At 42.1% G+C, this 12,819-nt stretch overlaps 2 protein-coding genes across 9 annotated transcripts in view; both read left to right on the forward strand.

The window, feature by feature from the left end:
• The window catches only part of LOC138744816 (leukotriene B4 receptor 1-like), a 110,100-nt gene that overhangs the window by 4,589 nt on the left and 92,692 nt on the right, over positions 1-12,819 (forward strand). The gene's annotated exons all lie outside the window — the stretch shown is intronic.
• LOC138743974 (leukotriene B4 receptor 1-like) lies at positions 4,878-7,067 on the forward strand. The gene has a single exon (XM_069899523.1). It carries the CDS (start codon positions 5,263-5,265, stop codon positions 6,346-6,348), a length of 1,086 nt encoding a protein of 361 aa, XP_069755624.1. The 5' UTR covers positions 4,878-5,262; the 3' UTR covers positions 6,349-7,067.

The following is a 12,819-nucleotide window of genomic DNA, read 5'->3' on the forward strand; positions in this document are numbered from 1 at the left end:
CGAAAAAGTTGAGTAAAAGTGACAGAAAAGGTTATAAAAGTTACAGGAAATATATAAAAGACACATAGAAGACATCAATAATGCCACCAAAGAAGGATAAAGCACTTACTTATGTGCAAGAAACTGAGGAAGAAAAGGAACAAGAGAAGGAAGAGAGGATCTTGGAGCTGTCTGTAAGGTAACATCCAAAGGAGAGAGGCCAGAAGCCGGCGAGACCTTGGACACTGGTGCACAATCTCTAACAATGGCCACTGATATCGGGTGAAGAAGTGACTCTGCGCATGTGCGAGGAGTCGCGCAAGTGCAGAGCACAAAAAAAGGAGGAAATCTTAAAAAAAAGTTTCCAGACACTCATAGCTTCAGTGATCATGAAGAAGAGCTGGAAAAGCAAAGAACATGAATGATCTAAAATCAAGAAAAAAGTAGAAAAAGGCACAGAAGCTTCTTTATCTTTCGCTGAATAAAAGCAAATGTTAGATATTTTTTCAACAATCCATGGAAGTGTTAACTGATGAAGTCAGGAAGAATGGTGAAAAGATGGATAGATTAATACAACAGGTGGACACTAGATTTGAAATAGTGGATGGAAAAATTAAAGAGAATGAATATGAGAGTCAAAATCTTAAAGATCAAATGAAGAAAGCACACGCAGAAGCAGCTGCAAAGCATGATCATTTGCTGCAAAAGAGACATTTTGGAAAATTTCAGTAGACAGAATAATATCAAGATTGTTGGACTTAAAGAAGGGGATGAGGGTCAAGACTTGAAAAAAATTCTGCAACTGTGGATACCAGAATCTTTGGGTCAGGCTGCATTCAAGGTGGTTTGGAGATAGAATGAGCCCTCAGGGCACTGAGGCCTAAACTTCAGCCTGACCAAAGGTCCCGTTCATTACTTGTCAGATTCATTTGATATGAAGTAAGAGAGAAGATATTGTAGCTGGCAGTAAAACAAGCTAAAGAAAGACAATTACCTTTGATTTATAATGGAAAAAAGATTTTTTAAATCCAGACATAAGTTTTGATTTGTTGAAAAAGAGAAAGGAGTTTATTCCAGTTAATGAAGTATTGTGGAAAAAAGACTATGCCTTTGTTTTGAAATATCCAGCTGTTTTGAAATTATTCGTCTCCGGTGGGAGGAATAGATTCTTTACTGAGCCTAATGGATCAAAGGTATATGCCGATTCATTGCCTGTTAAAAGATCAGCAGATGGTTGTGGATACTTGAATTCATTATATAACTGAGAGGTTTTGCTGTAACTGAAAATGCATTGAGTTTCGAGAAAGTTTAAAAGGGGAGGAAGGTTTAACCTACACTGTGCGTGATTTAATACTCTGGATAAGATTAATGGATTAAAAGGTCCATTAAAAAAGTCCATTACAAGCTTATAGTAAGGGATGGTATGATGTTTCGAGTGAGTTAGTGGGGAATGTGATGCTGACCACTACGCTATCATGGGCACTAATGGGACTAGTTTTGCATCCCCTGTAGATCAGGGTGATAGAGACGCTTTAACATCATGCACCTCTGGGGTTTTTCCTTATCTTTCTTTTTTTCTTCCTTTCTTATCTTTTCTTTTTTTGGTTCTTATCCTAAACTATTTATAGATGTAAGATATTATATGAGGAGGGTTGGGTTGGATGGGGAGATGGAGGGGGACTCTGGGTGGATATAGGTTTTAATTTTGATGTCTAATGACAGAGAAGTTGTCATTTGTTAGTATTAATATTAATGGAATTCAGAATCTGGTAAAGAGAAAAAGGTTATTGAATTATATGAAAAAAATTAAAGTAGATGTGGCTTTTATACAAGAAACTCATCTAACAGAAAGAGAACATATGATTGGGTAGGGGGTATTCTCTCCATTTAATTCTAAAGCTAGAGGAATAGCGATATTAATAAATACTGGATGTAATGAATGATAAATTTGGGAGGTATGTGATGATAAATTGCGAAATATTTTCTGAATATTGGACCTTGAATATATATGCACCGAATTTAGATGATGAAAAATTTATACAAGATGCCTTTATGCAGTTAGCTAATGCAAAAGGGAAAATAATTATGGGAGGAGACTTTAATTTTATCTTTGATTCCAAGTTGGATAAATCAGGAGGAATCATGGTTAAAAATAAGGTGATAAAAGATGTGAAAAAATTTATGAATGAAATGAAACTTGTTGATAGTTGGAGCAAGATGCATCCTGATATTAGAGATTATTAATTTTATTCTTATAGGCATAAGATATATTCCCGTATAGATATGTTTTTAATCACTTCTCAACTCCAAACATTTGTAATTCTCATAGTATTGAATATCAGGCGAGGACATTGTCTGATCATTCACCTTTAGTTATGTCAGTTTTAATGGAGGAGGAGCAAAATATAGGTTACAGATAGAGGTTTAATGCAGCATTGCTGTAAAGGAGAGATTTTTGTGACTTTATAAGGCAACAGATAAAACTTTTTATGGACCTGAATGAACATTCTGTAACTAATAAGTTTGTGGTATGGGATTCTCTGAAGGCTTATTTAAGAGGGCAAATAATAAGTTATATGGCTAAGGTTAAAAAAAAAAAGACTATGTCTGAAGTTAATTCTTTGGAAACGGAAATAATAAAGATGGAAAAAGAATTTCAAAATCGAGGGAATAATGAACAAAGGAAAATATTGGATTTAAAGAGATTGAAGCTTAATACAATACAAACATATAGAGTAGAGAGAGATATAAGACGAACCCAACAAAAATTTTACAAACTGGGAGCTAGAACTCAAAGTTTTAGCATGGCAATTGAAGACTGAACAAATATCGAGAACAATAGTAGCTGTAAAAGAAGATTCTGGTCATCTTACTTACAAAACACAAAGTATTAATGATGTGTTTATGAATCAGAATCTTTGAAGGATGGGGATGAAATATTTGTCCAAAATTACTTCACCACAGTTAAGCATAGAAGACAGAATTAACAAATCCATTTACAGTTACAGAATTATTTGATATATTGATGTCTTTACCAAACAATAAAGCTCCAGGGGAGGATGGTTTATCTACTGAGATTTATAAATAAGTTTAAGAGTTATTAATTCTCTGTTAGCTGGGCATCTTGGCTAGCACCATTTTAGGGCTGCTGGTCTTGTATTTCTCCAGCTTTCAACCGCGCTGTTAATGATTGTGCGCACCACGCCATGTGTCGGCTCAATCTCTGTGGTGGCAGGCCACCACCGTTAGACTTTTAAGTTGAATAGATATTGGCTCAGAAAAGAAAAATACCATCAGTGGCTTTAGCTTTAGATGCAGAAAAGGCATTTGATAAATTAAGTAAATAATCCCATTCTAAAGAACTGAAGGTTTTTGGAATTCTGACAAGTTTTATAAACTGGATAAGAGCATTATATAATTCTCCAAAGGCTAAAGTGATTACAAATAGACAAATATCAAAATCCTTTTTGTTGGAAGGATCATCTAGACAAGGATGTTCATTATCTCCTTTTTTAAAATTTGCATTAACTGTAGAACCTTTTTGGTGATTAGAAGTGATAATAAGATTGAGGGCTTTAGGAGACATGATAAGAACACAAGATTAGTCTTTTTGCAGATGATGTAATATTATATCTTACAAACCCTGAAAGCTCATTACAAAAAGCAAATGATAGGTTGGGTTAGTATCAGGTTACAAAGTAAATATTGATAAAAGTGAAGTGATGCCAATGATCGAGACAGACTAGGTTCAAATTAAGAAAAGGACCAAATTTAAATGGCAGGCTGGTGCAATTAAAGATTTAGGAATTAATGTTGATAAGAATTAAATTAAACTACATACCTTTATTGAGGAAAATTGAAAAAGATTTATTAAGAAGGAAAGATTTGCCAATTTCTTTAATAGGAAGGATTAATTGTGTGAAGATGAATATCTTTCCGTGAATACAATCTTTACCCATTTTTGTACCAATAATTTTAAATAAAAGTATAAGAAGATTTATTTGGAGGGATAAAATGCCTCAGATAGCATTGGAAAAATTAACATGGGAATTTGATCAAGGGGGACTTCGATGGTCTAATTTAAAAAATGATCTTTGTCTTGGATTTTTGTCTTCTTGTTACCACAGATTGCATGGGTGTGTTAGAAATAGAAGTACCTTAACAGAAATTGCTCGAGACAAAAATTGAGAACAAAGAACATTTATTATAACAACAATGCAAAGTTGGGTGCTCCCTGGGAATACACACACACACTGGGGCTCACCCGACTTTTATACAGTGAATTTCAGTATAGGAATACCCTCCCCCTTACATTCTTCTGCCTCCTGGATGGGTTTGGCATTAGGCAATCCTTCCTGCCTACGTGCAGTTTCTGTGAACTTGGAGGACCGGGGGGTATCCTGTCGGCGTCTCATCGTGTCATGATCATCACAACCTTGCCCTTGTCCCCGTACACACCTTTCCGACTCTCAGAGCTACCTCATATGCAGAGTTCGCTAATCCTGTCTAGGGTTTACTAATTTAATAGGCATAACTTGATCAATCTGTGTAAGGCTTACTAATTATATATGTAGAACTTGGTACTTCTGTCTAGGGCTAGGAGACCCTTATCTCACCCAGACTACCTCTAATTATCCCTTGCCTCTCCTTATCTCATTCATAGGGTGAGCTCACTGATCCTGTCGAAAGGACTAGAAGGTTCTTATCTTACATAGGCTGACTCTGCTTCCTGCATCCTAATTTCCATGTTCATACTGGTTTAATCCATCCCTCCATGTGTCTGTACTAGTTTCCCCATCTTTCACGTTTTCATGTCAAGTTTCCTCATCTCTCACAGGTGTAAATTGAAATGAGTAAAATAGGAGAAAGTAATTCTGGGCACATTTTATAGCAATGGCTCGAGGGGTTATTGCAAGGAAAATTCCGAATGTGGAAAGAGGAATGAAGGATTATCAGTTGGCTAAAGTGACAGTAAATCAAAATCCTTTCATTGCTTTTAATGGGTATTTCGCTGTTTGCTGCGATGGTGGTTGGGATCCGTCTCCTCGAGTTTTGGATTGAATTTGGGTCACCTCGCCCGCTCCGCCCAGCGCCGCGGTGCCACGCCCCGACTCCCCAGCCCTCACTCTGAGAGCTGAAAGGCGCTCGCCCGTGAGAGTTCCCGTTTCTGATCCACCCCGATGGCCACGGCCCAGGTGTTTGAGTGGGGAGTGGCTGCGCCGGAATAGAAGAAGTTTCCGTCGGACTCTCGCCGATGACCGCAAGGACGACTCCGCCCTCAAAATGTTGCTGACCAACGCAACGGTCGATTCCAATGGGAGCCTGTCTGCTCCTTTGCCCGTGGACAAAGCGGTGGCTTGCGTGATACTCGGTCTGGCGTGTGTCATTGGAATACCCGGGAACTTGATCGTGATCTGGACCATCCTCGTGAACGTCAAGCGACGATCTTCCACCCTCATGCTCATCTTGACCCTGGCGGTGGCAGACTTGGTGATGCTCGTCACTCTGCCCTTTTGGATTTACTCCCTGGGCGACGGCTGGGTTTTCGGACTGGTCTTTTGGAAGCTGTCGGTGTACCTGATCTTTACCTCCATGTACTCCAGCGTGTTCCTGATCACGGCCATGAGCGTGGAGCGCCTGGTCGGGGTGCTCCAGCCCTTCGTCATTCAGAAGTGGCAGCAGAAAGGAGCGGTCAGAAAAGTAATCGTTTGCATTTTGTTGCTGTCCTTCCTCCTGGCTGTCCCGAACGTGACCCTTGAAATCAAGTTGGACGCCAAGGGGCGGCCACTGCAGCGAATGCACTCCTCCGCTCGACAGGAGATGGGCTTCCTCCTGCTGGAAGCCTTGGTCGGGTTTCTGCTCCCCTTCACCACACTCTCCATCTCTTACAGCGCTATTTCCCAAAGAATAAAACAGATGACCTGCCAGAGTAAAAGTCGAGCGGGCAAATTAATCGCCAGTATTGTGATCTCCTTTGTGCTTTGTTGGTTGCCCTACCATGCAGTGAACCTTATTCGGGTCACCTCGCTGTCGACCATGCACTGGAATGCTGCCTTGGCGGATCGATTGGGCCAGGTTTACAGGGCAACGAAGGACGCGGTCGGGGCGCTGGCTTTTATCAGTAGCTGCATCAACCCGATCCTATATGCTTTTGCTGCCCGGAACTTTAAAACGGGGTTGAAAGTTCCAAATCTGATCAAAGTCTTTGAACAAATGAACGGCAGCTTCAAAGAGAGACGGGACAAAGAATCGATTGACAACGAACATCGTTCGGAATCGGCAGATAGGCTGAAACTGAGAGATGCCCTGTTGAAGCCCATTCCCACCTTCCCAAGTGGCGCAGATACTGAAAAACTTGCTGGAATCTGAATTGCGGTGGAAGCCCGTGGATGCGGCTTGGGGCTCGACAACAAGGGCGTGTTATCTGATTGAAAGCTGAGTGGATGGACGGTGCTCTCGTTTCGGTGGTCGTCAGCTGTTTGATTAGTGGGCGGTAAGATCAGAAGTGGGGGGGGGGGGACTTTGCTGCTGAAGATGGAGTTGGTGTAATGGAGGATGGGTCTGTAGGTAGCAAGATCAGAGAGAGAGAGAGTTCACCTCCCCATGATATTCAGTGGAATTTCAACCATCAAGCCAAAAGTCATCATTAATCAGAAATCTCTAGGGGGGGGGGGTAATTAATGGGTTTCTAAACACTCCAGGTACAAAGCTGGTGTCTAGATACTTGTCACTTGCCTGGATGTACTGCTTCACCTGACTTAACCAATTTACAACACCCAGGACAAAAAGAATGGGTGATTGGCAATACCTCTCATCCTCCCTCCATCTCAGGGGCACTGTGGATGCAGTGTGTGCAGCCTACAAAGTGCACTTCCAGGTTACTGTGGCAGCAGTTCGGAACTCAGAAGCCTAAAACTTCCACCACAAGAAGAAGGGAGGCAGGCACCTGAAGTTCAACTTTGTGAATTGGAAATTTATTGCTCTATCATCTCTAGGACAAAATATTTAAATCTGTAAGGGTGGTGCAGTTTATGAATGTCACTCAGGAATATTTAAGTACAAATAAAAGATGCTGGCCTTGCATGAAAGATTGTTGGGGAAATGTATTTGTTGTTAATCTATTGTTCATTAAAATCTTCTTTCTTTTCTTTGGCTTGGCTTCGCGGATGAAGATTTAGGGAGGGGTATGTCCACGTCTGCTGCAGGCTCGTTGGTGACTGACAAGTCCGATGTGGGACAGGCAGGCACGGTTGCAGCAGTTGCAAGGGAAAATTGGTGGGTTGGGGTTGGGTGTTGGGTTTTTCCTCTTTTGTCAGTGAGGTGGGCTCTGCAGTCTTCTTCAAAGGAGGTTGCTGCCCGCCGAACTGTGAGGCGCCAAGATGCACAGTTGGAGGCGAGATCAGCCCACTGGCGGTGGTCAATGTGGCAGGCACCAAGAGATTTCTTTAAGCAGTCCCTGTACCTCTTCTTTGGTGCACCTCTGTCTCGGTGGCCAGTGGAGAGCTCGCCATAGAACACGATCTTGGGAAGGCGATGGTCCTCCATTCTGGAGACGTGACCCACCCAGCGCAGTTCGGTCTTCAGCAGCGTGGATTCGATGCTTGCGGACTCTGCCAGCTCGAGTACTTCGAGGTTGGTGATGAACTCATTCTAATGAATGTTGAGGATGGAGCGGAGACAGCACTGATGGAAGCGTTCTAGGAGCCGTAGGTGATGCCGGTAGAGGACCCATGATTCGGAGCCAAACAGGAGCGTGGGTATGACAACGGCTCTGTACACGCTGATCTTTGTGTGTTTCTTCAGGTGGTTGTTTTTCCAGACTCTTTTGTGTAGTCTTCCAAAGGCGCTATTTGCCTTGGCGAGTCTGTTGTCTATCTCTTTCGATCCTGGCATCAGATGAAATTGTGCAGCCGAGGTAGGTAAACTGGTTGACCGTTTTGAGTTCAGTGTGCCCAATGGAGATGTGGGGGGGCTGGTGGTCATGGTGGGGAGCTGGCTGTTGGAGGACCTCAGTTTTCTTCAGACTGACTTCCAGTTTTGGCAGTTTCCACAAAACAGGACGTCATGCACTGGAGAGCTGGCTCTGAATGGGCAACTAAAGCGGCATCGTCTGCAAAGAGTAGTTCATGGACAAGTTGCTCTTGTGTCTTGGTGTGAGCTTGCAGGCGCCTCAGATTGAAGAGACTGCCATCTGTGCGGTACCTGATGTAAACAGCGTCTTCATTGTTGAGGTCTTTCATGGCTTGTTTCAGCATCATTCATTAAAATAGAGCTGCTTTAAATACCCAACAAAGGCCCAATGGGTAATTATATTCTGATTTGTTACCCAAACTACATTTGTAGACAGATTTAGACCTTGGGCTATTTTGTCTTGGACAATAAATAGCATCGAGGCTGGAATGGTCGCCCATGAGTGGGGCATGGTCAATTTTTTCAACATGATCTCTCCATCACACAGAATCAAGATCATAAAGGAAGGGAGGCAAAAGTGTTGTGGAGGTTGGAAGAGGTTGTAGGAAGCAGGGAACACAAGGGGTGGCACTGGAATGTATTTGATGAAATTAGGCAGTCTGTAGTGATGGTGGAGGATGGGTTAGAGATTATGCATATTGCAGAGAATATTAGTGAAGCGAAGTTTATGGACATGTAATTGTACAAGTACACCCTGATAAAACAGCATTTTCCGGTCCTCGGTGTAAAACATGCAGGCACACAACCAGACATAACACACATACAGACAAGCAATACATTTGCAGGACAAGTATGTTATCTATACAAATAAATAAATATTGTTTAATCACTTTGAGAGTTTGGATGGTTAATGTGAGCAGTCCTTTTGGTTGTTCACTGTTCTCATTGCCCGTGGGAAGAAGTTATTCCTCAGCCTAGAGGTGCTGTCTCTGATATCTTTCTTGACAGGAGCAGCTGAAAGATGCTGCACACCTTTATTATGGCTTTGAGGAGAGAGCACAAGGATCTTCTGCAGGGTTTGGAGAAAAGATTGAGATAATATGTGCTAGTTGGCTGTGGCATGAAAGATGGGGCCATGTATGTTCTTTTATGAGGAGAGAATGAGACTTGTGCCTCACCATCATTCCTATACCCCTAAAGCAGGCCCTTAGCAGACCTGTAACTCACTGGCATGTATAGTTACTGTGTGTTCATGAATGATGCCACTTCTAAAGGCAAATAATAGAGACATAAAATCAGGTGACTTTGAACCATTACTAAGGACTGCAATGTAATTGGTATACCACCATCTACATTATATGCACTTGTGCATTTTATAAAGGAGAAGCAATGTAATCAGCTATTTAAAATGTATTGTTTAACTAATATTTACAGTTATGAAATCATACAATTTATGCAATATTTACAAAGATATATACATTGAACCATTCATTAACTTAATTAATTGTTTACAAGAGCTATTCTTAACATCAGGGTCTCTTCTCTAAACTGGCTTCATGCACACATGGCTTCACATTCCCTTCTGTAGTTGATCACCACATTGTATTTCTTGTTCTAAACACCAAATTATTCACAGAAATCTCAATGCCATATTCCTGTTTATATATCAGCTACAATTATGCCATTAGTGCAGGTATTCAATACTAGTACAATATATTATCAAAAATGACCCTTGTTAAATACAAAATAATGTTCCCCTGAGGCAGAAAAAAATGATAATGTCAGAAATTTTAGGCTAATGAGCCTTACATCAATGGAAAGGAATGTAATGCAGAGGATACTTAGGGATAGGATTTGGATACATAGGGAAAAGCATGGTCAGATTGGGGCAGCGAACATGGGTTTGTGAGTGGCAGTCATGTCTTAGCAATTTGATTGCTTTATGAGGAAGTGAGGAATGAAGACAGGGTGGTGGATGTTGACTACATGGACTTTAGTAAACAGGCACTTGACAAGGTCCCTCATGGTAGGCTGACCCAGAAAATGTCCATAGAAAGCAGAGGATAATGATGCTTTTCTCGTCGGACCAGTGATGTTCTGCAGAGATCAGTGTTGTTTGATCTCTATTGATTACATATATATATATATATATATATATTTATATTCTCGCCGAGAATATTCTCCCAGAATCACAGTGCGGCTTTCGCGCAAACAGAGGAACCACTGACATGGTCTTTGCCCTCAGACAGCTCCAAGAAAAGTGCAGAGAACAAAACAAAGGACTCTACATCACCTTTGTTGACCTCACCAAAGCCTTCGACACCGTGAGCAGGAAAGGGCTTTGGCAAATACTAGAGCGCATCGGATGTCCCCCAAAGTTCCTCAACATGATTATCCAACTGCACGAAAACCAACAAGGTCGGGTCAGATACAGCAATGAGCTCTCTGAACCCTTCTCCATTAACAATGGCGTGAAGCAAGGCTGTGTTCTCGCACCAACCCTCTTTTCAATCTTCTTCAGCATGATGCTGAACCAAGCCATGAAAGACCCCAACAATGAAGACGCTGTTTACATCCGGTACCGCACGGATGGCAGTCTCTTCAATCTGAGGCGCCTGCAAGCTCACACCAAGACACAAGAGAAACTTGTCCGTGAACTACTCTTTGCAGATGATGCCGCTTTAGTTGCCCATTCAGAGCCAGCTCTTCAGCGCTTGACGTCTGCTTTGCGGAAACTGCCAAAATGTTTGGCCTGGAAGTCAGCCTGAAGAAAACTGAGGTCCTCCATCAGCCAGCTCCCCACCATGACTACCAGCCCCCCCACATCTCCATCGGGCACACAAAACTCAAAACGGTCAACCAGTTTACCTATCTCGGCTGCACCATTTCATCAGATGCAAGGATCGACAATGAGATAGACAACAGACTCGCCAAGGCAAATAGCGCCTTTGGAAGACTACACAAAAGAGTCTGGAAAAACAACCAACTGAAAAACCTCACAAAGATAAGCGTATACAGAGCCGTTGTCATACCCACACTCCTGTTCGGCTCCGAATCATGGGTCCTCTACCGGCACCACCTACGGCTCCTAGAACGCTTCCACCAGCGTTGTCTCCGCTCCATCCTCAACATCCATTGGAGCGCTCACACCCCTAACGTCGAGGTACTCGAGATGGCAGAGGTCGACAGCATCGAGTCCACGCTGCTGAAGATCCAGCTGCGCTGGATGGGTCACGTCTCCAGAATGGAGGACCATCGCCTTCCCAAGATCGTATTATATGGCGAGCTCTCCACTGGCCACCGTGACAGAGGTGCACCAAAGAAAAGGTACAAGGACTGCCTAAAGAAATCTCTTGGTGCCTGCCACATTGACCACCGCCAGTGGGCTGATAACGCCTCAAACCGTGCATCTTGGCGCCTCACAGTTTGGCGGGCAGCAGCCTCCTTTGAAGAAGACCGCAGAGCCCACCTCACTGACAAAAGGCAAAGGAGGAAAAACCCAACACCCAACCCCAACCAACCAATTTTCCCTTGCAACCGCTGCAATCGTGTCTTCCTGTCCCGCATCGGACTGGTCAGCCACAAACGAGCCTGCAGCTGACGTGGACTTTTTACCCCCTCCATAAATCTTCGTCCGCGAAGCCAAGCCAAAGAAAAGATATATATATATATATATATTTATATATGACCTGGATGAAAAATGTAAGTGGATGAGTTAGAAAATGTACAGATGACATTAAGACTGGTGGAGCTGTGGACAATGCAGAAAGCTATCAAAGAATATAAAGGGATTTAGATTACATGAAGATATGGGCAGACAAATGGCAGATAAATTGCACTTTGGGTGATCAAATGCAAGGGGAATATATCCAGTTAATGGCAGGACTCTTAAAAGCATTGATGTGCATAGGGATCTGGGGTCCAAGTTCACATCTCATTAAAAGTGGCCACACAAGTGGATAGGCTATTAATGAAAGTGTATGATGTGCTTGGTTTTATTAGGGAGAGGCATTGAATACAAAAGTAAGGAAATGTCGTGATGCTATAAAACTTCGATGAGGATCACGTGGAGTATTGTGTACAATTTTGGTCATCCCATTACAGGAAGGATGTGGAGGTTTTGGAAAGAATACAGAAGTAATTTACCTGATTGGAGTTTGTAAGCTCCAATGAGATGGATTGTTTTCTCCAGAGTGTTGGAGACTGAGGGGTGACTTTAGAAAAGTTTATAACATTATAGGAACCAGTCAGAATTTTTTCCCCATGGTAAAATGTCACATACTAGAGGAGAGGAGCAAGTTTAATGGAGATGTGCAGGGTAAGTTTTTTATAGAGTGGCAGGTGTCTCGATTGGGTTGCCAGAAGTTGAAGAGGAAGCAGATTTGCATTGTTTCTCACAGACATTTGGGTGGTTGAGCCTGTGCTGTGCTACATTCCATGGATTATGATTGATATGTTTCTGGGTACCATGAATTCAATTACAACAACATTTATTTTGTTTGCCATCATTGTGTTCCAGCTTTCACACCTGACTTCATGAAGACATTTTTTTTTTCCTATGGTCTGCTCTCAGAGTAATAAAGTATTTGATTCTGTCAGACAGATGTTCAATAAAGAAATGGGCACTTCACTCATCCATTTTACGTTTTGTTCATCTTTACTCATCCCATTTGCCCATGTAGATCCTTAATCCTTCCATGCCTTGCCTATTTAAGTGCCTGTCTAAGCATTTCTCAAAGGTATTGATTGAATCTGACTCCTCTATGTTGTTTGGCAGTGAATGCCAAATGGCAAACACTTCTCCAAATCCTCATTAAAACTTTTCTCAGCATTCAAAGATGTTTGGAGATTGTAGGTTAATTGGTGTGTGTGGGCCAGGAGGGCCTGTTTAAAAAATATCTATTCCCTCTTGCCTGAGATACCTGATCA

This window comes from Narcine bancroftii, chromosome 10 (assembly GCF_036971445.1).
Source record: "Narcine bancroftii isolate sNarBan1 chromosome 10, sNarBan1.hap1, whole genome shotgun sequence".
In the NCBI taxonomy this organism is placed as follows: Eukaryota; Metazoa; Chordata; class Chondrichthyes; order Torpediniformes; family Narcinidae; genus Narcine; species Narcine bancroftii.

Excerpts from the sequence above, each read along its gene's own strand:
- LOC138743974 (XM_069899523.1), top strand. The coding sequence starts at position 5,263 with ATGTTGCTGACCAACGCAACGGTCGATTCCAATGGGAGCCTGTCTGCT.